General features: G+C 42.9%; 1 protein-coding gene across 1 annotated transcript in view; it reads right to left on the bottom strand.

Moving 5' to 3' along the window:
* Positions 1-27,918, bottom strand: part of b4galnt4a (beta-1,4-N-acetyl-galactosaminyl transferase 4a) — a 154,971-nt gene that overhangs the window by 8,678 nt on the left and 118,375 nt on the right. Inside the window, exons 8-12 of the mRNA XM_086162593.1 lie at positions 18,132-18,210; positions 2,832-2,898; positions 1,137-1,301; positions 883-992; positions 383-483 (exon numbers count right to left, since the gene is read on the bottom strand). Coding sequence (XP_086018719.1) covers positions 383-483; positions 883-992; positions 1,137-1,301; positions 2,832-2,898; positions 18,132-18,210 — 522 coding nt within the window. The remainder of the gene's footprint in view (positions 1-382; positions 484-882; positions 993-1,136; positions 1,302-2,831; positions 2,899-18,131; positions 18,211-27,918) is intronic.

The raw sequence follows: 27,918 nt of genomic DNA, 5'->3' as shown, positions 1-27,918 counted from the left end.
AACTATCAAAGTAAAATTCATTTCAGATAGAAATGACAGTATTTATACATGTTTTATGTGCCTTAATACGTGTATAGAGGGGGACATGTAATTATTTATATCCAGTAGACTTGCTTTTTATTACCAAAAAAAGCAGCTTGTACACACGCACACTAACACCCTCACACACTCCGGACACCACAAGCATTAGGAAAAGGCGGCTGACATTTCAATGTGACTTACAGGATAATATACTTAATCTCTGGGCGAAGGTTCGCATGAATCACCAGCCAAACACCTGGCGCAGGTACTCTACATAATCTGTGCGCTTTCTCACATCCACAAGACGGAGATGGATTTTTTTTTCCCCACCCGACCCTAAGAAGAGATAAATGTGGCTCACTTTTCCAGGTAGATGGGAGACTCTCTGTAGAAGCATTTGTTCTCCTTCTCCATGTGAGTGAGCCGCGTGAAGTCATTGGGGTAGACGAAGGAAAGATACACCTGCGGGAAAGTACAGTGGTGACCCGTTAGGGCGAGAAACGTTACTAACTCCACAGTTCTACGGGTGACCGGTAAAACCATAATTTCTCTCGTTTCATTATTGAGCCATCACCCCTCACCGCTGCAGTGTTCTGTGCTGTCCCATAGGGGGGAGCAGTACTCAACATTTTCCTCTGTATTTTCGTGTACTCATACTTTGTAAGGATAAAGCAGACTATCATGACTGCCTCCGCCTGCGAGGACTCTTTGAAAGGTCGGAGGTTACAATAAACGATGGCGTTTGGAGAATGCAGCGCAAACACTCTCATGGGAGCGCGTTTTTATTTTTTTCATCGTCGATAAAGAAAACAATCGTCACACTGATTCTACTGAAGGAAAGTCAACAAGGATGTGACTTACAAACTGCAGGCCTTGGTATCTTGCGATGGGGAAATCTTTGACGACGTACGTGGGAGAGTAGAGGCAGGCGGGCAGGACGTTCTCCAGGCGGGATGGATCTATCATCGGGGCTGAGGACGGGAAGCACGTTGAGACAAAGGGGCGGGTCGCTTAAGTTAAGTAAACATCTGCCGCCATCGCACGTGGAGGTCAGAGACGATACAGTCAACCAGATTGTCTTGCTAGAAAAAAAAAAAGGGGATGAAATGATTTACTGCTGTAGAAGGTGTCCCTGGGGTCCGGTTTCAGCATGTCCGCCCCGTGCTGTACCGCGCTGCCGCCCTCCGGAGCCTGGGGACGGGACTGCTCCGGAAGACAGACATGGCTGGCCAGGGTCTGGGGGATGTGGTCCACGCTGTTCATCTTCAGATAGGACTCGTCTGAAGAACGCAAAAGAAGCGCGACAAGTGAAAAAAAAGAGAGCATTTGTATGATGTTCTAGGTAATGAAAAAACAAGATATCGGCGAGGATAAAATGCACATTATTTGTGCCGCAACCCATTGAAAATGAAAGCAGGGAGTAATATAGGAAACAAAGGAGGATGAAGAAGGGGAGGAAATAGAGACAGAAACTGAGGCGACAAATGTGAAGGAAGTTGGAGGAAACTGAAAAAAAAAAAACAGAGCGGGAGAGATTCATAATTACGCCGATCGATAGTGGGGAGGGAGCTGCGAGCCGGGGAGATTAATGGCACGTCAGGACCGAGGTCTGACGGGAGAAATGCTTTATAATTAACACAGTGGCCAGAATCGTTCCGTCCTCAGGAGGGGTGGGGCGCGGACACGCGACGCACAGGGAATCTCTTATTTTTAACTTCTTTTCGAAAGAGGACTTCTGTCGACGAGCTACCTATTTTTTTTAAATATGTCACCAGATTCCTGAAAAATGACACAGAAAAGTGTCACTGCACGGGATATTAAAGAGATATAGCAGTAGCCCGGCAACTGACAGTGTTGTAATTCAAGTTACGCATTATGGTTTACTGTGTTTATGCGTATTTGAAAGCGTCATTGTCTCAGTTAGAAATCCAAGTGTACGTGTAGGGTGGGAAAATCTGCATTTACAGCTCAGCTACCTTCGCCATCCTACTTTTATTTGCTTTTTCATTTGTCACACAGGCAAGACGGTGCAATTAAAAAAAAAAAGCGAAATTGCACCAATAAAGAGCTCGAGCCATCTCGAATGCGATATAAAGTGTAATGTGATGCAGATCGCAGGGGCAAGGGACAATTTGAACAATTTCTCGGGCTGAGAACACGTGCACAGGCCTACGGAGAGGGAGGCGGCAGGATAGGTGGGTGTCTGGATGGCGACCTCATACTGTAGATGGCAGGAGAATTCCGATTCCCCTGTTATAAAAAGGTCATAAAAGAAAACATGCCGTTTTGCTGAAATGTACAACGCATTTTCTGCGCTGCTGGCAAATCACCTTGTAGCTGCACTCCTTTCAATGCAATTTGTATTTTGTAAGCATTAGAGATTGGAGTTTTACACAGGAATAGAGTGAAATAGAACTGCAACTTAGGCTGTCTCTCTTCTCAAACACCAAATAAGCAATGATGATAAAAAAACTTAAAGATGAGAAAAGGGATGTTGTCGTTAGAAGCTGTTATCAAGAAAACTGGAAACAGAATATAAATCAAGGCAATTGATAAAACACTGGAACATTTATTTTCAAAACGGCTGATTCTGTGACATTCAACTGATGGTCGATAGCAGACTAATGAGGCTGAGCCGCGGCTAAACATAACCTTCAATATTTCATTTAAGAGTCCCGTGTGTCTCTTAGCGGCAAACATCAGCAAATCCATTTAAAAATCATTATCTAAAGTGTTTTTTTGGTGTTTTTTTTCTGCCAAGACGAGATTAAACAGAAGCTTTGTTTGGAGAGAGGCAGAGTAGCACTTACCTGTGTATAGGGAGATGTAGGTGGAGTCGATCACTTCATATTTCAGACCAGGAAGGAACGGACGCCACTGTGTGAAAGCAAAGTGAGAAACAGGTAAGTGAGACGCTCCGACCCGCAGCGATTAGTAGCCGAGCGGGAATCCTTCGTTGGTTCGAGGCTAAACCGACGCTCCCTGTTCCATCCATCTCAGCAACGCTGCCGGATCGATCCGATTTTTTTTTTATTTATTTTTTTCTATGAACACCATGTTGCCTAAAGGGAGAACAGAGAAGGGAACAGGAACCCGAGGAAGCCTGAAGGAGGCGAGGAGAGGGGAGAAGCTAGCGTGAGCAAAAATAAAGAAAAGAAAAAACAAACTTTAAAATAGACCATACAAAAGAGCATGAAGAGAGCCACTGGAATAAGAGGATGTAGGCGTTTGGGCGGAGGTTCTATTAATGATGTGACAACGGAGGGAAACGCAGAGAGAGGCAAATAAACAGAGAGGGAGAAAGAGAGAGACAAGCTACAGTTCTTTTAAATAGATTTAACAATTACCATGTCACTTCTGGTTAGCTGGGATATAATCACAGGAGACAGGTCATTTTACCGCCCTCTGGACGAGAATACAAATATTAAGCACACTCCTCGAGCCCCTCATGCAAATGCCCGTGTGTGTGCACGCACACACATGCACACAAGCACATCCTAGGTCTTGGGTTCTGCAGTAATCCACGTCCTCTGAATGCAGCAAAAGCCAACACAGGTTGCTGATACTGAAAACCCAATTATGGCATTTGTCATGCTTCTGCACCTGTTTTGTGGGATTCCTTCACGGAAAAAAAAAAAAACACACGAGTGTGTTCCTGAAGGCACACGCACACACATAGGAGTACAAATACAAAAAAAGGCAAGCAAGGACACAGTGCAACATCAAACTGTGTAACAGCAGGAGCTGTTCTGCAGGGTCTCTAAAGACTCCACCATTTTTTCCTCTTTACTTCATTGAGATTGTCCTCAAGGTAAAGTCAAAAGGCTGACGTCGCTCAAACTGCGAGAGGGCCAAACAACAACTGCAACAACAAGTAATGACAAATTTGGACGGTTGAGGAAGCATAAAGGTACAGACGTGAGTCGAAGAGTCAGAAGACAATGGAAACAGGTGATTTACGGTCAAACCCAGCAGTAGATTGGAAAAAAAGGGGTCATAACTTTTTCCTGACCTTCATCTGTGACCTCCGGAGAGCCACAGGAAGCTGGTGAGCCGACCACGTGACCAGCCTTAGAGGATCTAATGTTCATTAAAAATATCTGATACCTCCAATATGGCACTGACGATGCCAGGGTAAAAAGCTGGAACAATGTTTTTTTTTTTTTTGTGGGTGCAGAAATGATAAGAGAACAGGATTTGGCAGGGAAGTCAGCTCAGATGACCCCTATTTTCAAAACTGCATTTCACATTTGTTTGAAAAAACAGCTCCACGGTTTGTGTAGGATTCTTATAACCTTGTGCTTTGCTGCCGCGTCTCTATTAGACACATGGGGCAGGATGGTTCTATAAAAATGTTAAAGCGGTATTGCAGCCTCACAACTCCAAGCCTCAGTCACATTTGGTTTTCTATATATGGCTGACCAGAAAGAACCTGTGAAGAATGAAGAGATGCATTCAAATATAAGCGAACCCACTGCTCGTAAATGATGTATTTCTGCGGTCACAGTCTCCATTCACCTTAGAAGCCCTATCAGTTCAGTCGCGGTCCGAGTGATTATTCCTGGCAGATATTACATTTGGAGGTCGAGGTGACCTTCACCTTTGAAAACCAAAGATTTAATTAGTTCACCCTTGAAGCCGACAAGATATTTCTTTCGATTCCGACAGAGACCATTGTTTTCACTGGCCGGAAAAGGGTGGATGAAAAGACAACCTGAAGATTATACCATCAGTCTCACCCCAAATGCTGTTAAAGTGTTCAGCTAGCTGTCTTCTGAGACAGTATGTTCTGTTTTAAACAGATGCAACACAAATATTCTATCGAAAAATGCAAAAATCATAGGTTTTCTGTAAATAGATGACAAAAATATACCAGGAGAATGGGGATGGGGTGACTGAGCCGAGGAACCAAAACTGCAAGGACGTTTTTATAAATTTGAAGGTTAAGGAATATTAAGTGTGTGTGTGTTTGAGTGTGTGTAACTTTGTGTGCATGTGTTAGTGCACTCAATGAGAACTGTCGCAAAAAGTCTTTCTGTTCCAAAAGCAGTGGCATGTGGCACACAGCTAATCTCACTTCACAGCATCTACCAAGACACACATACATCTTTCAGACACACACACACACACACACACACACACACACGCGCACGCGCGCAAACACACACACTCACACACACATGCTGCGGGTGCACCTGTGCACCTCTGAACTCCTCTGGTCCTGAGGATTTTCTGATTCATTCCACCAGTGAAGGTACTGACCTGGCGAAGGTGTGATCCTGTGTGTGCATTAATGCACGAGGACACACAGAGCTTGTGCTGAACACGGTACAGATGTGTTTTGGCCGTGTGTGTGGATGAATGCTGCGTGACGTAGCGTTGAGAGGGAGCAGCAGGAGGAAGAGGCCTGTTTGCTGGCTCCTCTGGTTCAGCAGACAGGAAAGAAAATCAATATCCAGGGGCGCAATAATAGAAAATACCTATCCAACAGTAACATAGGAATGGGTACACAACAGTGTACTTATCATGGCAACCTGCTGCTGTTCGGCTGGTTAGAAGTGTGTGTTTCTGTGACTCACGCAGATACGGCAAGATTTTCAACCATGGTTTTAAACTTGACAGTATTTGCTCAACCCTAGATGGAATCCTCCCTCTAAAGGGAGCCCTGTCTGGGAGGGCTAATAGGCATAAATATGGTAATGTTTGTCTCATACTCTAATCTGTTGTTAAAAAAAGCATTAAAAATTATTTCTTTTAATAACATGTGCAATTCAAAACACATATTTTAACACAGAAGTACCGCCTTTGTTTTACTAGCTTAATGTATGCTGGGTTGATTATATATACAGATCGTTCATGTTAACTTAGGCTGTCCGCTAGTGTCAACTTTAGCTCTGTATGGTACAGTGTTCAGTACGATAATAATGCCACATTGTGCTGATTCAATCAAGAATCCCTTGGATTGATGCCTTCTTCTTGGTGCAATTTCCCACTCTGTTCTTCTCTTCTTGTCTCTTAGAAAGCTGTGTAGGGGGCCCCGTGAAAGATCCAGGGTGAACCCCACCTCTTGGTCAATGTCAGCTGGGGTAAGCTCCAGCTGACTCCCAACCCAGACTGCAGGATAGACTGTATAGATCAGCGGTCCGCAAACTACGGCCCGGGGGCCGAATATGGCCCGCCTTCGCATTTTGCCCGGCCCCTGAACAATACCAGAAATGCATTATGACTTTTTTTTCATTCTGGCCACGTAATCGTGACTTATAGATACACAAAACCTAACATTCTATTCTACCTTTCTGTAGTCTGTGCCTTATCTGAAACCCCTCCCTCAAAAAAAATAATCCTTGACACACCCCTGTCAAATAAAACGGAATAATGGCGAAAAGATTAGGTAAGAGAAAAATAGATTCAGAATGCAGGGTATTTAATCTGCAGTGGACAAACGATTATTTTTTTGTTCAATTCAAAGAAAAGGCTGTTTGTCTCATCTGTCAAGAGATGAGACAAAGACATTATTCATTTATAATGTTATTATTTATTTTCTGAATTTTTTTTCCTGTCAAGATCCCAGAAAGGGGTAATTTTTGGTTATGTGTGGCTTTCTGGAAAACAATAAATGAAGTTTATACACCTCTACGATCGTCACACTTTTGTTACAAACTGGCTCGGCCCCCGTGGGAGAAGAGGAAAAGTTAGTTGGCCCATGCAGGAAAAAGTTTGGGGACCCCTGGTATAGATAATGAGTGAATTAATGAACTTTAGATGTCTATCTATCTAGATGCTGTAGAGCTGAGTGCTGGCATTTGCAGAATCTACACACATGAATAGATACAGATAATTTATTGCTGAATTAAGAAAAATGGGGTTTTGGCATCACTGAAAAGCATGTGAATTTTTGGTAGGAATGATTCTGAGAGTGCTATAAATAAAGAAAACTGAGACTAATGAAATTCTAGAATGATTAAAAAGAAACAATACTGCAGACTTTGACATTTAAAAGACAATTTCTTCTGGAACGCGCTGCGGCACATTGGACAGAGGTGAAGCAGGGAAAGCCGAATGTTAAATCTCACTCAAGGAATTCAAGTCTGTGTGTTGTATTGCATAATTTGGGCGGATGATTTATTAAAGGAAAGCAGGTTGACAGGAAATAGGGAGCGCTGTGTCTGCTTGTCACACATCAACCCTACATGACAATTACGCGGCTACTGGATACATTTCTAATAAGCCCCGTGTTCAAGAGTCATATCACCCTCCTAACACGCACTCAATGCTGGCGCTGTGAAAACAAAACACCCGTTTATATATTTATCTGTGTTTAACAGAAAGCTTTGGTTGTCTTCAATGAAATAAATATATAGATGGATAAATGGAGGCGCTCTGTTTTGTTATTACAGCTCAGCCCTTAAAAACACTGTGTTGTGGAAAGGAAGCGACACAAACAGGGGATTTGATGCTAAATTTGGAGGAAATCCATTCCACCTGTTCCCCCGCTCCGCTCAATCCATACGTAATAATGAGTCCACTTATGGAAAACGATAGTTTGGTTCCGCAAAAAAGCGAAAAAAAAACCCGATTCATTCAGGATTTAGGAATTCAATGTGAGCAGCTTCCTGACATCCACAGGTAAAAGTGGCATCTCCTGTAGGTTTCTGGGTAATGTAGTATTTCCTCAGAGTATTGCCAAACCAAGGTTGATATCATCAACACTTGTGGCTTTTACATAAAATGATTACACATATGGTTAGCTTATAGAAAGTCTGTATTGCGCATCTAAGACTGAATGGGTCAAAATGATTATCTTAATGCAAGAAAGAAAGGATTTTTTTATAAATGACAGAACCGTTTACTTGAGCTCGGTTCAGGAAACTATTTTCTCTATGCAAAGGTGCATCTATGAGGCAGGATTTAGGAAAAAGAGAAACATGTCAGATATTCATACATTCAAGACTGACTTGAGAAACTAACCCTTGTGTATTCTGAATTATCAATATTGTCGATGTTCAGCTAATGATATTATCATCAAAAGCCAAACTGCTGTCTGTTAACATATAACTCTGTTCTGCCATTTTCCCGCTGGATAAGGGAATTAACTATTAAAGATAAATAAAAAAATATACATATATTGCTTTGTTTTTATATACATATATGTTTGTGTATATAATAATAACAATAATAATAATAATTTGGGGGTGTCGTCAACTTACTATAGCTATTGTGGTTTTAGCCCATTTAAACAATCATTTTCATGGTTTATAACAAAAAATGTGTTGGAGAATGATTTCCTTATATGAACCGGTTTGATGTCCAATCACTGTGATGAGAGAAAGGGATAAAATGTATCTAGTGACTGGTGAGAAAAGACTATTTTAACTTCAAGACTGACAGGCAGAATAACATCGGCAAGACTCCTGGAACTGGAGAGGAAAACCCCAGCAGGCCAAAGAAGAAGCCTGGCCGAAAGAACCTTCATATGATTGAAGCTGACAAGGACAGTCAAGAACAGTTGCGAGAGCTTTTAAAGAAAAACAAGAAAAATCGGATCTAACTGAAACCTGCAGCACAGAAACAATCCAGCTCCTGAGTGATTACGCTATTATTTCAATTGACAGCTTAACAGAACTAAACACTTACATGCCAGAGGATCAATGCCACTCTGCATTCCCTGTCACTCTGACTCCAAAACAGGGCTTTGTTTTTCATGTCATATTATGTCTTGCCTGCGGACAAAGGAACACAATTCAGAGAGTTATGAGGAGGTGGATTCAGAAACGGGGTGTTTGATTTTTCTCCCTTGCATTAAACATTAGCCAAAGTCTCTCCGACCAGACATTTCAGAAAGACAAATGAGCTCAATATCTGCCGCAATTACCGGAGCATCGGAGTCAGAGAGTCTACAGCGATGCCCCTGTGCGCTCGCACTCGCTTTCATTAGCCGCTGATGAAAAAAAGACACAGATGATGGTATGGAATGGCACCCGCTGTTGATCCCTGTGTGCTTTTTGTTTTAAAAAGACGATCTTACAAGATGCACAGGTACGTAATACCCTCTGAAAAATAGATAACGCAGGAGTAACTGGCCTGCCGTGAATACAAATGGAGATAAAAAATAGACATCAAACCTATGCTTTTGATAACACGGGCCCGGCTGAACGTGGAGAAAATCTGGTCTAAAAAGCAGATAAACAATTAGCTTCGAAGGATGAACTACGCCTGCGGGATGCCATTCTGACAAAAATCATCATGGTTGGAATGATGTTCGATAAATTGAAAAAAATTAACGCTGCGTGAAAACCTCTGTATTTCAACGATGGATGGAAATATAAACATGTGCAATGAACAAGAAACTATAACTGTAGCAGTTAGAATAATAAATAAAAAATAAACTTGCCATCCAAGGGGTATTTTCTAATGGGAAATATAAAGTAAACATATGAAACTTTATTCGAGAATGACATAGAACATTAACTAACTAATGGGTACGCAGTTGGTTTAAAAAAAAAAAAAACTCTTACTTTGCTTGTTTGTTGAGACTCTTGCTACGTTTTAGCTGTTAAAGGGTTTATTGCACGTGCATAGCTGGAAGGAATTCCGAACAAAACAGCATCACTAGTAAGGCCTCCCTGGTGAAGGGTTATGTTCAAGGGCAACTTGTCGGGGAGGGACGAATCTGCATGACATTCACCCTCTCATCCTGCAGTTCGGGTTGTCAACGACCAGTCAGCTGTCAATCTTGGCGCCACATGCACAAGCACGCCATTGTTCACTCTCTAATTATCACTTTCAGAACATTTGGAGCTTTTGGTATACCTACAGGAACCTTTGCAGGTTCCCAGGGGTCGTGGCTTGATTTATTGAAGCAGTCTAATCCACCATTATTATTTCTTTCATGAATATTGGAGCTATTGATGTTTCATATCAGCTCTTGTCCTGTGGTCGCCGCAGCCGCTGTTATTACAAGTATCAGATCATTGATGCCTTTCCATCCCAACCCTCATGTCACTCTCTGTCCTTCTCTCTTCCCACCCCAAATAGTCACGACAGAAAGCCCAATAACATTGAGCAAGGTTTCAATAATGGTAAATGTCAGTGTATCCTCACCACTCTTGCTGGCTCACATTATGGATGTTAAGTTTCTGTCAATCATTTTAAAGAGCATGGTCAAGACCTGCTCAACACAGAAAGTGTCAAGAGCCATTGAGATTTTGGCAACATATAAATCACAAGGCCAGTCATCTTGACATCTAACTATTCGCTATGTCATTTACACCAACAGAAAATTCATACTCTTAAATGAACCTTCTGCATGACTCCTGTTTGGTGTGAGACCCTCACAGGCACGGGCTTGCTAACAGGGATACAAACGCAGGTAATTTCAAAATTGAGATTCCTTTAGTGTTTTGCGCTTTTCATTGGGCTCATAAAGAGAGAGAGAGAGGTCATGCATGAAAGTTGCTCATCTTTTATTTGCCGTTAATGCTCCTATCTAGAGGATAAGATGAGAAAAATGAACGCGAAAATCACCTTGGAGCGCCGGGGATGAGGTAATGAGGCAAAAATTAGCTTTTGAATGACGGAGCTACAAAAGACAAGGGCAAGCTGAACTGTTGACTCACAAAAAAATCGACTGCACAGCAAACGCTGCTAAAAAGCAAGTAAAAAAGTGCCTCTAACTGAAAATGTGTGTCACTGATCGGGTAAATTGAACAAATGTGCTCAGAGTGATCAAAGAATAATAACACGACGGATGAAAAGAAGGCGGCTCGAGGAAGGTAAAGGTGGATGGCATGAAAGACAAATGCAGTAAAAACTAATAGGTGAACTGAGGCGGAGAATACGATTCTGTACGTCTGGACCAGAATCAACCTTTGAGCCCGCAAGCTGGTCAAGAAACCGGCGGAATTATAACCAGGAAAACATTTTCTCTTTTTCAAAGTACGAAGACACACACAATATACTTTAACAGCTGTCTCCGGGGCCAGAGAGCAGCAACTACTACTTTATAAAGGTGGCAGATGTTGAGAGGCCAGAGTTTGTGTGTGTGTGTGTGTGTGTGTGTGTGTGTGTGTGTGTGTGTGTGTGTGTGTGTGTGTGTGTGTGTGTGTGTGAGATTACACCCAGAGGTCTGTGTGGGTGGGGCACTTGAGTAAGAGACAGGGTCTGGGAGTGAACGGACGTAGGCGTGAATATTAATTTGTGGATAGTCTGACACTTGGTCTGGCAGGAGGGATAAAACTCTGCTGTAAAGTCCTGCGTTTAAACCCCCAACCTCTGCCACTCCATAAACTCGGCATGACTAATTAAGGTGTGGCTTCTCTTCCATTCTTCCGCTCACTCTCCATCGTGCTGTTTAATGGCTGACATTACTTTATTCTGACATATGGCCAGCAAGGCATTTTCCATTAGGCTGCTTTCTCTGACCAAAGCAGAAACTGATTGCAGAAAGAAAGAAAGAAAGAAAGAAAGAAAGAAAGAAAGAAAGAAAGAAAGAAAGAAAGAAGCATGTGCTGTTTATTGACTGTCTTCTTTCCCGCGGGGAAATACACAGGAAAATGTTTTTAGGGGATTTATAAAGTCCAAAGAAACATGGTGATTCTGCTCAAGAGAGCGGGATGTGGTGAGGAAAGTGTCCCGCTAGGTGGCACAGGAATGACCCCACAAGGTTGCGAATTCTCACAAAACTGACCGACTTCAGACGATGAAGGCATGGGGCAACAAGGGCAAGCTAGGCTTTCGGCCTAAAAAGAATCAAAAGTTGCAATTGTCATATCAAACTGAGGTTTTAACTTTTTACTATCTAGGAGAGCCAGAGCTCCATTTATTCAAACAATTCAAATATTCTCTCATTCATTCATTCATTATTCATTCATTATATATAGCTTTTTTCCTGCACTCAGAGTTATGGGCAGCCTATTCTAGTCAATGTATGAGAGGCAGGATTCACGTTGACCGGTTGCCTGTCATTTAAAAGGCCACATACTGTATAAATACATAAGAAAAACACACAACCATACACCATCTCATTTACAAATTATAAAGGAGTAAAGTTAACACACACTTTCAAATACCCCACAAATCCCTGTTCAATGACATATGCCAAACATCAAACATGCAGCCAAAACGTGGATTATTACTGTCTATGTAATAACTAGAGATTAACAAGTGTAAAATGATTCATCCGTCATACATTAGTCCACCTCCTATATTGACTTCCTTTGTTAAAATGCATAAACCACAATTGATTCCCATTCATAACCTCGGCCTGTGCATCTCCCATCAAAAAGTCAATCCCATATTATTCCCCCACCACCCCCCCGACCAGACTGGGTTTCAACAGATCATTACTTCAAAAACTAACTTCGATCATGTCATCGTTTATGGAGATGAACAACCCTCCAGGAATACTGTCGTCATTATTATGGGACATCAAAGTTAATTCCGGAGGAGAAAATGACCCAAGATCGATGGAAAAGAAATAACAGCTTTTAAACATTTTATGGCAACTTATTCTCCAGAAATGAATTTAAACCTTTCCCTTAAATCTTTTGCCAGAATTAATCTGGGCCCGATCCCCTATCCAAAGACCTGGCTAATCATCCTGGATCGACTCAGTAAAGCTCAAATTTAAAGGGGAGGGGACGGATCCCCTGGAGGCTACTGCAAATATCCCCAGCGCTTTCACAGCTTGACGCTCGAAATAAAAACTTTTGCCATAATCCTTACATGTATAATACAGCTATTAAGTCGCTTTTACTAAAGCCCAACACAGCCCGACAGTAACAGCCCCATTTCTTTAATCAAAACAGATTATTTAAAAAAGAAGAAAAAATACCAACAAATCCTCAGCCATGGGGAGTAAAACTGCCGCCACTCCTCCCCTTTAATCCACACTCGCCAAAGGGGCTCTATCAAAAACAAACATGTCCGATCGTACTTGTTGACGGTTCAAAAAACGAAAAACAACCACAAATTCTTCACTAATTCTTTTTGTTGCGACACTCCCATTCAACCTGCTGCCAAGCAACACTTGGGAACCATTTACTTTCATCTGGTGAAAAGAAATCAATAAAAATATTTGCATTCTCATAATACAGGAGTTGTGATTCATAAATCCATCCCTGAAACCACCTTCAATGCAAATGGAAAGAGACTCAATCTGTAACTAAGTGAATAAACAGTAAAAGCAGCAGCCTAATGAAAAGCTTGAGCCACAGGTCTTTTTCTTCAATTTTTTGATCCTGCTGTATTTATTTACCCCCATATCCTCCGTCCCTGGCTGATTGCCATGGTTGCCTAATAGATTCCAGTTCGTTTAAGTGTCTAATAAGACCTTTTTTTTGAATAGGAAAAAAAAATCAAATGATAAAGTCAAAAACCTAAGTGTACACGCTCGGAGCGATTGCCTTGAAGATCTCCAGTAAAATCCATGGTGAGAGCACGGCTTGACTAATCACATTATTTTGAGTTCCCTTTTCTGGTAGCCCTGAACTAAAATACATGGTGAAGCTGTTGAGACTTTTGAGAAGCCTGTCAACAATCCACTAGAGCAACCAAAGGAAATCAGCAACAATGCCCAAAGACAATAACCGCCCGTTTTTGAAAAGGAAAGAAAAGTCGTTTCGGCAGCAGTCACCAAAACATGTCACAGTCGAGAAATGTTGAATTCTAATGAATGTCTTGTCATTCATCTTCTTGAGTGCTGATGGACAGACTCAAATTTAGCAAGAGAAATAACATTAACAAGCCTTTCAAATACAGGACAATTTTGATTCTGACGCTCATTACCGTGACATTACAACGTTGCAAGATCGATGCCGTCATGATGCTTCACGTCTACACAGGCCGACGCATAAGGGGTTCAGCTGCCGTGCAAGTCTGGCAATATTTTCGTTGAAACATCTGTAAAACCTCCACACTCATTGGTGTGTTGGACGCACTGCACCTGCAAACTTATTCCAATACCTTAAGGGAAAGCGTAGAATACTAACCTGCCTCTTCCTCTCACTAATGCTCATTAACTTCTGCATGCCTGCAGCCGCTCTTCGAGATTCGCTTACATAAAGGGGGGCCGGAGTGGGCAGGCAAGGCAGATAGAGTGAGATTTCTTATCCTGCCAAACGGTACGCTGCGCCTGTGAATTATCTGATATTTATTGTTCTTGTTTCTTTGCAACAAGCCACCGCAAAACAAAAGCATTCCTCCAGGACCAGCCCACCTTTTGACCGCGCAATTGCAGCCAAAGCGCGGAAACACAGTAGGAAGAATCGTGAATTCCCGCTATCTGTTCTTTAACAAACGAGTACCGGGGTTTCTGCAGATTTATGTGAGCCCTGGGCCTGTGCTGTTGTGGGCCGGTCACAGTAAATTTGTTATTTTTATCAAGGTGTGAAATTTATTCTGCTGTGAAATTTCAACATGGGGGTCGCAGCAAGAAGGTGTAACGTTGACATACCCGGGATTTGCTGTGTGACTTTTACCTGCCTGTTTTTTTTTTTATTTATTTATTTTGTCTTATCTATTAAGTTATTTTTTTTTAATTAATTTCAGAGCAGCACGTTGGCGTGGTGACTCAATGAGAAGGTCCCAGGTTTGATTCTCAAAGGAGGTTTTCCCATGTGAGCCTCCAGGTTCTCCAATTTCCTCCCATAATCCAAAAACATGCAGGAGGTTTTTTTTTTTTTTAGAAGTTTATTAGGACAGTGTACAAATACACTAAGCACAGAGGCAGAGATGTTTGTACCAGATTATAGCTCATAGCTAATTTCCATCTGTAGTCCTGGACAATACAAACATCATTAGTTCATTGGAGACCCCACATTCCCCAGACGTGTCAATGAGAGAGTGAACGGTTGCTTGTTCCTTTGTTTCTATATATGGTCTTAGGATTGACGATTGAACCCCACCTTTCAATGACAACTGCGATCGGCTCGGCCCCCCGCGCCTCCCGACCCTGACTGCAAGACAAAGGCTCATTTGTGCTAGCATTGCATTGGTGAATAGGTATGTCCATTTCAAATGTTGTTATCAAGCGTCAACAGTCACGCACGTCCCTTCCCTTCCCATCCAGCAATACGTCCACTAGAGGGTACCGAGTTCAAGGGTCACTTCCAATTTCCGTGTGCTGTGTTCCCTTTCGGACAATAACAAACATGGTGTGGGGCAGAGGAGCAGGTGATAATGATCAGTCTATGAAGAGACAAAAAGAGGCAGCATGGCAGACGGTCAGAGTGGACGTGGAAATTCTTCACCCTGATTATATGGATGCCATGTGATCTTCTTCTTGTATGTTCCTTTCGCTGGTAGCACTTGAGCATACAGCGCAACACTGCTCCTCATGACTCCCCATTGGCACTGCTCCATTTGCAGACTTTGGCTACGCAACTGCATAATAAGAACATATTTAACGTTGAGCACAAGTGAGCCCAGATGCCCTTCTAGGTGATTCCTATAAACATATCAGTACCAACCGTACTGATTTCCCTTCAATAACAATGAAGAAAAAGGCCATTTGTGTCATAACAGAGCAGACTTTTATCCCCCGGATCAGGAGGAGCAGCGATGGAATTGCAAACACCTAAAAGCTCAAAGTCATTTGTATCCATCTCGTTTTCAGTGATTCGCCTCCAGAAAGCCCAACTTTTACCTCCTTCAGCTGACAGCAGCTCGGTATTTCCCCGAAGTGTTGGCTTAAACTGCTGCAACCGGGGTAAATACTAGCTTTAATAGACAACTGTAAATGCAAATGCTGCTCAGTCTCATCTGGGAACAGTTTATTTATCTGCGTTTCGTATCTCCTTTACTGTAACCATCACACGCTCCATTTCTAATTCGCCGTCAGATTAAGATATGGTGTATACGAAACATTTGGCCTCCTCCGCTCCATGAGGGATCGCTCTGATTGGTCCATGTGTGAGGTGCGGCGCCTGGTATGTGGCTCGCTCGCACTCTCATGCGCAGACACACATGGCGGCTTGAAAAATATTTCAAAATGTGCTGCAGAATAAACAAATGTGAAAAAAAAAAGATGGTGTCATATTAGAGGAGGAGAGGAGCTTGGAGTTGGCGGGATTAAGGAGAGAGGATTAAGTGTGATGTCACGCTTTCCAGGAGGGGGGGGTCTGATTCATTAGTTGCCAAGAAAACAGCTGTAGAAGAACTTGGCTTTGACTTGATTTGTAGATGCCATTAAAATGCCAAAGGCAAGGGCTTTTACTAAGTGAAACTGAAAAACTGAGATTCTCTAGACTGCCCTGGACCATTGCCGAGCACACATGGATACACCCCCCCGCCCAAACACATGCAGCGAGGGCGGCGAGCTCACCGGACCGAGGGCTCCCATATCGGGAGGGTACAATAAAGATGGTCATGGTCAGAATAAAAAGCATCTTGTTGGGTAGACACAAACACACACACACACACAAACACACAGACACACACACACACACACGTCTACCCTCTGGGCTGAGACAAGTTAAATTCTCCCCAGGATTTCGAGCTCCAACCATCATGAGAAAGTCGACACCTTGGAGCAGCCATGAGCCTCTGGGTTAGGTAAAGCTCCATCGTTGTGTGACTGTGTGTGTGAGTGTGTGTGCGCATGAGGGTTTGAATGCTATGTAGTGTAAAGCACTTTTAAACCGTAAGGTGAGAAGACTATTCAACGTTATAAAACAGCTGAGATAAGAAACACATATGAGTAATACAATTAAAAAGTATTGACTTGAATAAACCTTCCAAAACCACTATATGAAAAATTTGTGTTTTGATCAAGAGTAGAGGTCACCACTTAATTACTGCTTAATTACACAATCTTACTTCGTCATCAAGTCTAGCTACATTTTTTTTCCTAGAAGTTCTTTCTTTTTTTTTTCTCCCCCTGAACTCTAAATTGCAGCAGAGTCTAAATTGAAAGGAGCAGGGATGCTGCATTTTTGATGATATGTCTCCTCTGAATACACACACACACACACACATACACACACGCACACACACACACATGCGCGCACACACAAGTACATGTGTGTGTGTGTGTGTGTGTGTGTGTGTGTGTGTGTGTGTGTGCGCACGTGCATGCACAAATGCAGACATCCTGCAAGATCCCTTCGCAGTAACTGAGCCAAAATGTCATGGTGAGTAATTCAACATGAAGGACAAAGATACAGGGCGCCGTTGTTTTCCAATTATATTTTGCCAAATAAATGTTTTGTGAGAAAACTCAAACGGAAGCAAAATGTTCTACGAAACATTTTCTCCTATAGCGACGTAGATGTTTGCCACCGCCACTTCTCAGGTTACGCTCGGCTCCCAGGCAACAGCTAGCTCGGCTTACCGTTAATTCCATTCCTGTTTATTCTCACTTCAAATTCTATTAGGTGAACGTCCCCTTCACTGCGGTGTGAGGCACACAGCCTTTTCTACGCCATCTTTTCAGCATAATAACATGAAATAACAAAACAATAGAGCTGTGGGAACTTTTAGAGAGTTTCAAGTCTGCCTGCACTTTCTAGGAAAAAAAAAAAAAAGAAAAATCCTCAAAGAATGCACAAATGACATGGGAGGCTCTTTGAAATCGGGGCAGCAGCCGCTAGGGCGATGATGATGGTCACTGTGAGGAAGATAACCTGAGGCGCGCAAAGTTTTCATTCCACACACATCAGTGATCTCTGTTCATTGCTGCCCTCCCACTAGCAGTCCGAGCACACATAAAGCGCGCGGGTCCCTCATTTCAAACTTCATCGCAAAAAGAAGCCCTGTCCAAGCTTTGCCCGAGGTTAACAACACCATCAGAGTGATGGAGAAAAGAATAACACCTTCGTCCAGTAGAGAAAAAAAAGGAGTAAAAAGCAGCATGAATGTACTGTATATAAGCGTGTGTTTCTGTGTAGCTTTAAACATCAAACGCTTTCTTTCATTTCCTGCCTGTTCGGCGAACTCACTATAGACAAGAGTGAACACAAGGTCCGGACGCGAAGGCCCTCTCGAGACATCTGAAGATGTTTTCACACGACGAGAGCTGCTGAGGTTGGAGAAAAAGGAAGCGACGGAGAGAAAAAGCAAAGAAGGACCGAAACGGAAGAAGAGAAAGTTTGCAACGTATCGCATCCACTCACCCCGACCTCCACGTGATCCGAGCCCTTGTCATCCTGCTTGTGGAGGATCTCAAAGTAGTAACGTCTGGATGACATCAGGCTGTGGGAGACAAGACGTTGATCGAGTTAGACGTCGGATGCAAAATTCAAAAACAGAAAATGTTACTATTAATATCCACCTATAATTTAAACACGGCGCAAGCACCATTGTGGGAGTCTGACCCGTAATAGATTTTTGGCTATAATGAGACTGTGCTTGAGTCATGTAAAACTTTCACCATCAGAAAAAGACTCATGTCAAAGGGGTCTTAGGAAAGACGAGTTTAATTGGTAGAGAATATGACTCAACGGTAAGTCAGGATATTACCAGCCTCGGGTCAGGAATCCAAATCCCCCCTTAGACACCTAGGGAGCAAAATCTGTGTTTCATATAAATCAATATTCTTTCACGTGTACGATATTTCCCTGGAACCTTCCGATTTGGAATAAGATGGGTCCCACCAGATATCTGACATTCATCATCGCGCCAATGAAAAGCCCTTGCTGGGCGACAACACTTTATTCCAATCAAAAACACATCTCCCATAATACGCCAGCATCTGCCCCTGAATGAGAAACACCAGAGCGCCAAGCTGCACATCATTAGCTCTCAAAATACACGTCATACAGGCACTGCAAAACACACACTTGCATAAACACACAAATTGCAGGGTAGTGTAGAAATGAATGTATGTGAGAAAGCACATCCTTAAATCCAACCAACTATTTTTGAGTATCTGTCCTCATCCACTGATACGACAGATGATCAGTGGGGGGTTGAATGATAGCTGGTAACCAAAGTTACTTAATGGTTAGCACAGTTTTCAATGACAAGAAACCTCATTCCACGATAATAATATCATTTGTGCCTGAAGGCAAAGTTGAGGGAAATGACCTGTACAGTCATAAATTAAAAAAAATATATATTAATACATAATTTCATTCTTTTTTTCAGACATTTTATGAACCTATTTTTCATGCATTGTTTGATTTTTTTATTGCACCTGGTACTTGGTAATATTGTAGCGTTTTATTCAGGGAAAACACCTGGTTGACGGTGAAACGTCAGTTTAATAAGCAATAGCTGTTGCTGGCCACAGCCACACCACATAAGCTTCGTATATAACTACTGTTCCCGCTCAATTCCGGGTAAAAAAAACAAAACAAAACTGAATTCTTTGCACCCCAAACTACAATCACAAAATTCACAGCAACCCCAAAATCACACAAGCATCAACATAAACCCTAACATTTGTAACTCGCTACAATATTAAAAAAGATTAGGTTAAAAAAAAAGATTAGGTTATGAATAGTGTAGCTAGTTTTGACACGACACTAACCCAAACATATTCATTCATTCATTCATTCATTCATTCATTCACTCATACTGCTTATCCAGCATTCGGGGCTGCTTGACATTGATTGTGGGACGGGGCTTAACCTGAGCAGATCACCTGTCAATCACAGGGCTACACATGGGGATAAAACCAATCATTCCTTTATTCACAACCAGGGGCCATTTTCGATTAGTCTACATACATATATAAATAAAATACTAGTAATAAATGAGTAATTAAAGGCGTGGCAAATCTCGCTGTGGATTCAAGTAAGGCGTTTTTGTCGAGTCTCTCTCAGCAAAGCCTGTCAAAATATCAGTGTTGACTTGTTGTCTGCAGGGATCAAACCCCAGTGTCCTGGGCAAAAGCTTGTTTATTCCTCCTCACTGCCTAAACTCAACTACTGTCAGCGGCTTGTTACCGGCAGAAAGCAGGTGCATAAAAGGTGGTGCTGTTTGTGTGTGAATGTGTGTGTATGTGTGTTTATGAAAAAAATTGTATTGAATGCATAGACCATGCAAAAGGTTAATCAAATCCCTATAAATAAATTCTGCATTAATTCAGAGCCGGCGTAGGGCTGACACTTGGTGAAAAATACTACTCTGAACTTTGGAGTGTGTTCTGCACTTCATATTCATGCACTCTGATTCACTAAGAGATGTGATGGATCACTTGATTCCCCATCTTTGTGTCTGTTTTGTTTGATGTTCCCAATACTCCCGCTTGTCTCGAAACAAACATGGGCTGATCTTTTTTAGAAAATTGGAAATATTTCAGAGAGCGGTTAAATAGAGAAACTTCCCTGCGTGATGATTTTTTTGTTCTAAAAAAGGCTGGTGTCGTTTTTTTCGCTCGCTCCGATTGTTTTTCTAATACGATGTCGTCGAAATGCCAGACCGTGATTTCAGGAGATGGAAGACACTTAATCGCAACGAGATTGGAAGCGCATAAATCCTTCGCGTTACTGAATCGTAGTCGCTGTTGACATGCTTCGGAGCGAGTGTGTTTTCATCCCTGAAGCGGGTGACTGAGCCTGAAGAGAAGGACAAAGGCTGAAGCGGGTTGACCACGTGCAGCCTGACGCGCGTATGTAACCCCGTCATCCCGTCGCCCGGCGTTTTGTGTCTAATAAATCATTTGCAGGTTAGCGGGAAAGCGGTGACAGTGTTCTAAGGTTACTTTCTCATGAATAGGGAACATCCTGCACTTCCGCCGTTGAAACGTCACTCAACCAAACACAAATGCCACTTTCAGCTGCCGCTGCGCTGTTTGCCCTTTCACTGCTGATTCAAATATAATACCGCCCTGCTCCCGCTTCACAGGGCCAGGCAACGCTGCATAAAATGTTATACATTACTCAGACTAAACACACCATTGACTACACCAAACAGAACTGCTTTATTGGACAGGGTGGTTCTCCAAAAGAGGCGTCCATGTTGGACGCCGCTCTCTAATTTCCTCTGTGACTCATCTCCCATTTAACTTTCTGAAAGTGACATGTTTTTGGTTCCACTTTATTGAGCTCCTGTCCTTAAGCGGATGACTGATGACTATTTGAGATGATAGGAGTACATTTCTTGACCCCTTCGGTAAATTGTCTAGCGCAGCCCATAATCTGAGTCACCCTAGGGGATAATTTAATGTCAGAGCCGAGCCAAGGCAGGCCGCCGCCCGGGCAAGTCCACAGCCACGAATGAGCGGGATTACATACTTAGACACATACACGTAAATCTTTCAAAAGTACCCTCAAAATACTGCTGGCACTTTGAGAAATATAGTATTTCAGTCAATTGAACTGTCTCGAACACACAGACACACATACGCAAGCACACACAGACACACACAGACACACACAGACACAGAGTGAATTGAATTTAAAGTACGAAAGACTGCGGAACACGATTCAAACTTATTTATCTGTTCGGAGATGACATATGACATATAGTACTTGTGCTCACATTTACATAAATATACAGAATCAGACACAAACACACATAGCAGGTACATGTTTTGGAAAAAGAAACAGGATGGCATCACGTTGAGAAGTAAAACAGATAAACGCTCTGAGGAGCATCATGCCACACATTTACGCTCTTATTTGGATTTTGTTTTTTGTTTTTCCGTGCCCAGTTTGTACTGAGAAGGTATACTTGCAGATGACAATATAGTCTCCTCTTGTATAGCAACTCATAAAGAGATGGCGGACCATCTTGGAGTTCAGGGTCTTTCCAGAGGACTCCTCAGGCACGCCGACAAGAGGGGCTGAACGCCAAACTTCCGAATGGAGGGACGCCCGCTTGATGCGATTCTACGACGCATAACCCTTTTGTTTCGAAGGTCCTGTGGTATATTGCCTCCTTTCTCTTTATTTATTAATTTGTTTCTTTATTAATTTTGTTTTAGTTTCGGCCTCTGTTTAGTGTTAGAGAATTAATACTCTTGGAAAAAAAATGAAAATATAAAGACTCTGGATGGTCCTAGCTATCATCTGTGGGATAAGAGTGGGTGGAGATGTGCCGATCAGCTTGGGATGGTCAATCTGACAAAAATTGAAAATCTGAAGGGAAAGGTAGAAAATGAGAGATCTAGAAAGGAGGAAGACGAATAAAGACTGGGGTGTTTTTTCTTTTTTCCCTTTTCCCTGGATTTGTGTGTGTCCATCGATCTCCTGGTGATGGATGACACAGCAGGCTTCAGCCGAATGAGCTGAAAAGATGTGGAGATGAGGAGGAAGGAATCCGAAGGAGGAGCAATGAATGGCAAAAAAAAAACAGGGACTTTTTACTGCTTTCTGTGTCTTAAAATACACAGCAGTTAATATCTATGAGACATGATTTCATACAGAAGGCCGTGCAAAGATAAAAGACCAAAGGAAGGACAAACGAGAGATAGAGGAGGAAAAGAATAGCTATTAGTGTGTGACTCAGAGGATGAGTGGAGGACACAAAACTGAAGTCTAATTGCCTGACTAATTGGAGTCTTTATTTCAAGTTTTCCTTCATTGGGCTTAACGGATAGACACAGACAAAGAAGCTTGACTGGGCTGGATAACAGCAGACAAGGCCACTGAGAATCCCCGCCCCACACACACACACACACACACACACACACACACACACACTTTCCCCCGCCCTGCTCTGCGAAAAATATCAATTTGGCCCAAATGTTCCTTTTTCGATCTCCTTTCCCAGTCATCTTTAGGAGAGCTGTTGTGTCGAAATAAACGTAGAATAACCCCGCAGACGTAAGGACATGCGTGCACGTGCACGCACATCGCAATATCCCCTCGGGGTCTTTCTCGAAACTGATCATCAGTGGTCAAACTGCAGCTCTGGGTGTAATGGAATCATTGCGTGTCCTCTTTTCAAATCCCGCTGTCTTCCTCACCCCACTTCCTCCTCCTCCAAGCCATTCTAGCCTCTCCGCTCTTTTCTCATTAATGCCGTCTGACTGTCGCTCCCGCCCCGTCTCTTTTGGCCGACTCCTCTTTCTCCCATACCCACAGGTGGCCTTAAAATAAAAGAAGGTGCTAAGCAAGTGCTCTTGACTCAACTATATTAATGATCGGTGTTTAGCCGCCTCGAGGAGATGCACAAACTTCACTTTTCTCCCCCGTGTTCTCTCCCATCCTCACTCCATTTCTCATGCATCCCTTTAATCCATCAGAGAGCTATCATGCTGCTCTTCCCCGCAGCCTCAATAAATCCTCTTTCTTCCATCCTCTCCCCTCACTTTGTCCCCAGCCCTCTCTCTCACTCTCTCTCTCTCGCCATCTCTGCCTCCCTCATCTCATCCGAAGCTTCTCTCCGCACCGTCTCTTCTATCTACCGCGTCCAATTCCCCCATATGTAATTATCCAATATAGCATTATACCATTACTATCTTCCGTGCCTTTTGTTTGATACGCCTCCAATTCAACCCTTTCCCCATTTTTAATTTCATGGCGCGCCTTGCCCGGCCTGAGCCGGTGGACGGTGTGAGAGTATCTCGCAAAGCTTCGTTTAATTTTTTTTCCCGAGTTTTCTTTCCAAACTAAGACCCTGAGAGGCACATGCTGCCTTCATCACGGTCAAGTACAACTATTGTTAGTAAAACGTGTCAAGGCATGCGTTCAAAACGCGGAGGAGTTGGTGACAGGAGGAAAGTAAAGGGTACGTGGCTGCGCATCAACATAGAAGTATGAGATATTAAATGGATAAGCTGAGGAGTAACGCTCTTCTTATTTTCATTAAATTCGAGGACCAGTGTCTGGATTCCATTAACAGATATCCCTGTAGCCAATGCTTCATGAAAATTCAGACCTCCGCTATTTTATCAATATCATTAAAAGAAAGCATATTTTAGCTGCCTCTGCACCTGAGGGCATCTGGTATATCCTTGCAGCCGGTAGAAAAGTAGATATTTAGAAAGGACTGCATTTCATATCCGCAGTTGCTCTATTGTTGCACAATGAAGGGCACATGAATGACACAACAGTCATTTGGAGAAGATAGAGGTGCAAACATTTCAGAGAGAATTGAAGTCGAAAGAGGCATCAAAAATTTATCTAGCCAGCCCCTTAATGTCGATCTCGCAGACGTTGTCGGCTCTGACATCAGAATAAAGCGTTGGTTTGCCGAGAGGCGAGTAGGTCGGGGGTCGGCGGAGCGAGGAGACTGAGGTGTGGCTCAGAGCCGGATTGACGGTTTGAGTTTTTCCATGGATTTTAGTTGAAAATGAGAACATCGTCACATCATCGCTGCACCTCGGTGTCCAAGCAGCTTACACATCAGCTCGCCAGAAATAATTTCTGTATTTCCTTTAACCTTCATTCTGTTATTTCTGTGCCTAATCACATTTTCCAGACTGCGCTCATGCCGGGGTGAAATCATGGCTTGGTAACCATGACTGTTCTGAAGTCATGTGTGTGTGTGGTGTGTGTTTTGCAGAGCACATACACAACAATAAGAAATGCTCTTTTCCTCTTATTCCAACTGTAGTTCACTGAATCTATGACCCTGTGTTTTCATGAATAAAGCCTTCCTCTGTACTTCTGAGACACACATGAAAATTGCAGTTTGGCATTAATATTAACAACCTTTCCCATAAATTAAAAAAAAGACAGTCGTTCAAATAAATAATCCTACAAAATGCCAGATAGAGAATTCCCCGTACATTTAATCCCCTCTAAAGTCTAGTCATGAATTTCACGCTGAAGAGAGGGCATTTTGTAATAGCAGTCAAAGAAGGCTCTGAATGGGTGAATATCTAATGATTCGAGAAGACCGTAATACTCTTATTTGGACGAAGTGTGAATGTGGCGGCTGATTGAATAAGATTAGATGTTCTCTGTTTGGGAGATAGTCAGACTGAGATGGTTTGGACACATGGACTGTCAGGGAGGAGGCTGAAGAGGAGATTTATGGATGGAGCGAAAGAGGACGTGACGTTAGTTGGTATGAGAGGAGAGGACGTGGAGTGTGGGGTTCGATGGAGGAAGGTGATTGGCTGTGGCGACCCCTGAAGGGAGCAGTCAAGAGGCGAAGACGGAGAAGAAGTACAGATTGAATAGGATTAGGATTGGTGTTAGATGTTAATGTGTCGCACTAGCTCCTGAGTCAATCATCTCCTCCAGTACGGGAGAAACGGTGACGCTCCACGGTCACGGGATTCTATGATCATTGAAGGTCTTGCACGGGAAGGAGTGGTTTCCCCTTCATTTGTTAATCCAAAGTAGATCTCGGATTGGATACACACACTAGCTAGGTGTGTGTGGGGTCAGTTGTTGAGGCCGGAGAGCCGCGTTGCTCTGGAAACGTTCCACTGAGCAGTAACTACCCTCACAAAAGATGGGATGGCAAGTAATATCGCAGACTTCGCTGTTGCTCAGATACCACAGTCTTTCACAGCACGTCAAAAACGCAAAGGAATTTCATATACATCGAATGTTTTTTTTTTAATTTATACAATATACAGCGTAGATCTGGGTCTCAGTGGAATTCCGTCCTTTTCAGGAATCGACGGCCCACGAGGAAAAAAATACAGGGCGGAGCAATCAAACCCCAACAAGGTTAATATTTGAATTCAAAGGCGATTACCTTCGGCAGTGACAGGTTTTCATATGAACCCGGCAGGGACGTGCGTGTGTGTGCATTCATGCAAAATTACATCTGCATAGTAGTAAACCCACAACAAGAACGAGGCAGTGCGCGACTGCATTTATCCCCCAACCATCCCCTATCAGTATTCCTATGATGTCAAGACCACGAGAACTCCACTTCCCTCTCTCTAAACGCCAGAGTCTTCTCACTAGCTAATAGCCAGCAGTCCTTAAGTGATTCAATTATAGATACTGCGATCTTACAGTGAAATAACTGGTCATACTCCCTGAGGTTTTCCCTCACTGTGGCTGGGAAAAGGCACAGTTTAAATCTCTCCATTCAACTATTATTGGTTTTCTATTAAATCACGCAATTGGTGAACAAATGGGAGCGTTTGCGGGGCATAAGAGGCGAAGATGTAATAGGGAAAAAAACAATGAAATGAAAGAATATGAAAAGGTTCAGAGCGAAAGGAAAAGGAAAGGTAGAGAGGAATTTAAAAAAACAATGGTAAAAACTGTGATAGATGTCACACACACACACACACACACACACACACACACAGATGACGGAGTACATACGTGGACACCCACACGTGGTTGTGCGGGGTTCGGCGAAAATGTCATTTTCATTTCCCACAGTTTATGATCTGAACGCCGGTCTTCCAAAATGCCAACTACGGCACGGCAGATAATCTCACAATCCTCCCCGGCCTTCCTTTCTCTCCGTGCAGCTGTCAAAGGTCGACAGCTGCCATTTTAGATTCCAGTCCTGAACGCTAAGGCAAAAGTATCAAGAACAAAAAACCCTCCTATAGTTTTTCAAAATCGCGGCCACTGCCAGATTCTCTCTTCCTTTATGTTTTCTCAACCTTGGCCTCGACTCGACGTGTTGACAAGATTTAGCCAACGCTCATTAATTTCCTATATCTTTCAGACAATATTTTCCTCTAATCCCCAGCTTATTGTCAATCATCCTGCCCTGAGTTGCTCATAAGATTCTGCAATACTCCATGTCAAGCATGGAGTCAGACAAGCTCAAAACACAACTCGACGCAGCTCAGCTTATAGAATTTTGGCAAACGTCAACCCCCAACCCCACACCGCCACCACCCGTTGCTGTCTATACGGCCCCGGGGACTGGAGCCCATGTCGGAGAGGAAATACGGAGCTGAAGGGGTAAGCTGGGTTCCTCATCCACCCACAAAACCGTCACTCATCAAGCTGTTGTGACAGCACCTTCGAGGCACAGGAAGGGTGGAGACAAAGAGTCAGACTAAAGGCGGACAAGGTTTAAAAGGGATGCAGGTATTACTTTAAACAGACGTGGCAACAAATGCTACTGACATCAGTCTATTTTCAAGGCGAGGTAGAGAAAAAATGCAAATGCCAAACACTTGGGATAATACATCCCTTGTTTCTAAATTTAGTCTGGCTTGTGCTTCCACGCAAAGGATATCAACAAAAGATTGTTTTTTTTTTCAGGTCGACTTCAATGCATGAATATAAATCCATTTCTGCCACTCGGCTCTGTTGCGCATTCGGAGAAAGTTGGCAGTTACGAGGTGAAATGATTTAAGTATGATGTAATTTGAAAAGGGAGGTGGTAACAACTGATTGTTGTCCTCAGTTGGTACAAAAGCGCTCCAAGAAAGGTCTTTTCTTTTCATCATAAAAAGAGTAGGCGGGAATCCAAATAGTAGTTGAAAAAAATGTGAGAGAAAATTGAGAGAACGGTATTTTTGAAAGAAAGACTGGAAGGGATTCGGGGGGCGGAGGGGGGGTTATCTCGCCCTCTGCTGTGTAATATAATTAAAATATTCAAGGAATCTGGATGATTTTCAGTGGATAAACTGCGAGAGCACGAGCTTAAAAGCTGAACACCTGCGATCTCCAATCCCTCGGATGACACCGCCAGAACCGTCAGTCACCCGTGGCAGTTAGAACGTTCTGGACACAAGATTACTTCAGGAGACCACCAGCAATTCCAATGTCACAGTACAATATAGCACAGAGCCATGTGCAGGCCCCACGTGCGCACACACACATACACATACACACACATGCACACACACACATACACACACACACACACACACAAGTGAGGGTGTTTTTGCTGGACCTTCGTGATGTGTTTGAGGGCAAGGACATATTTGCAAGAGAAAAAAAATACAAATAGATAAATTGAAAAAACTCACCAAGTCTCCATTCTGTAAACTCAATCGCTTTAAAACGAACCGAGATTCCTGAAGTTGAACATCCAATTATAAAAAGGTCAAAGGCACTTTGACCCTCATCATCAGCTTAAATTTAAATATAGCCAACTATCAGAACCCAACGTTTTTATTTTTTG

The sequence above is a fragment of the Fistularia commersonii genome, chromosome 17 (genome assembly GCF_037954325.1).
Source record: "Fistularia commersonii isolate RoL2024-O1a breed Wild chromosome 17, RoL_Fcom_v1.0, whole genome shotgun sequence".
Taxonomy (NCBI): domain Eukaryota; kingdom Metazoa; phylum Chordata; class Actinopteri; order Syngnathiformes; family Fistulariidae; genus Fistularia; species Fistularia commersonii.
This window is presented reverse-complemented; position numbering and strand designations above follow the sequence as displayed.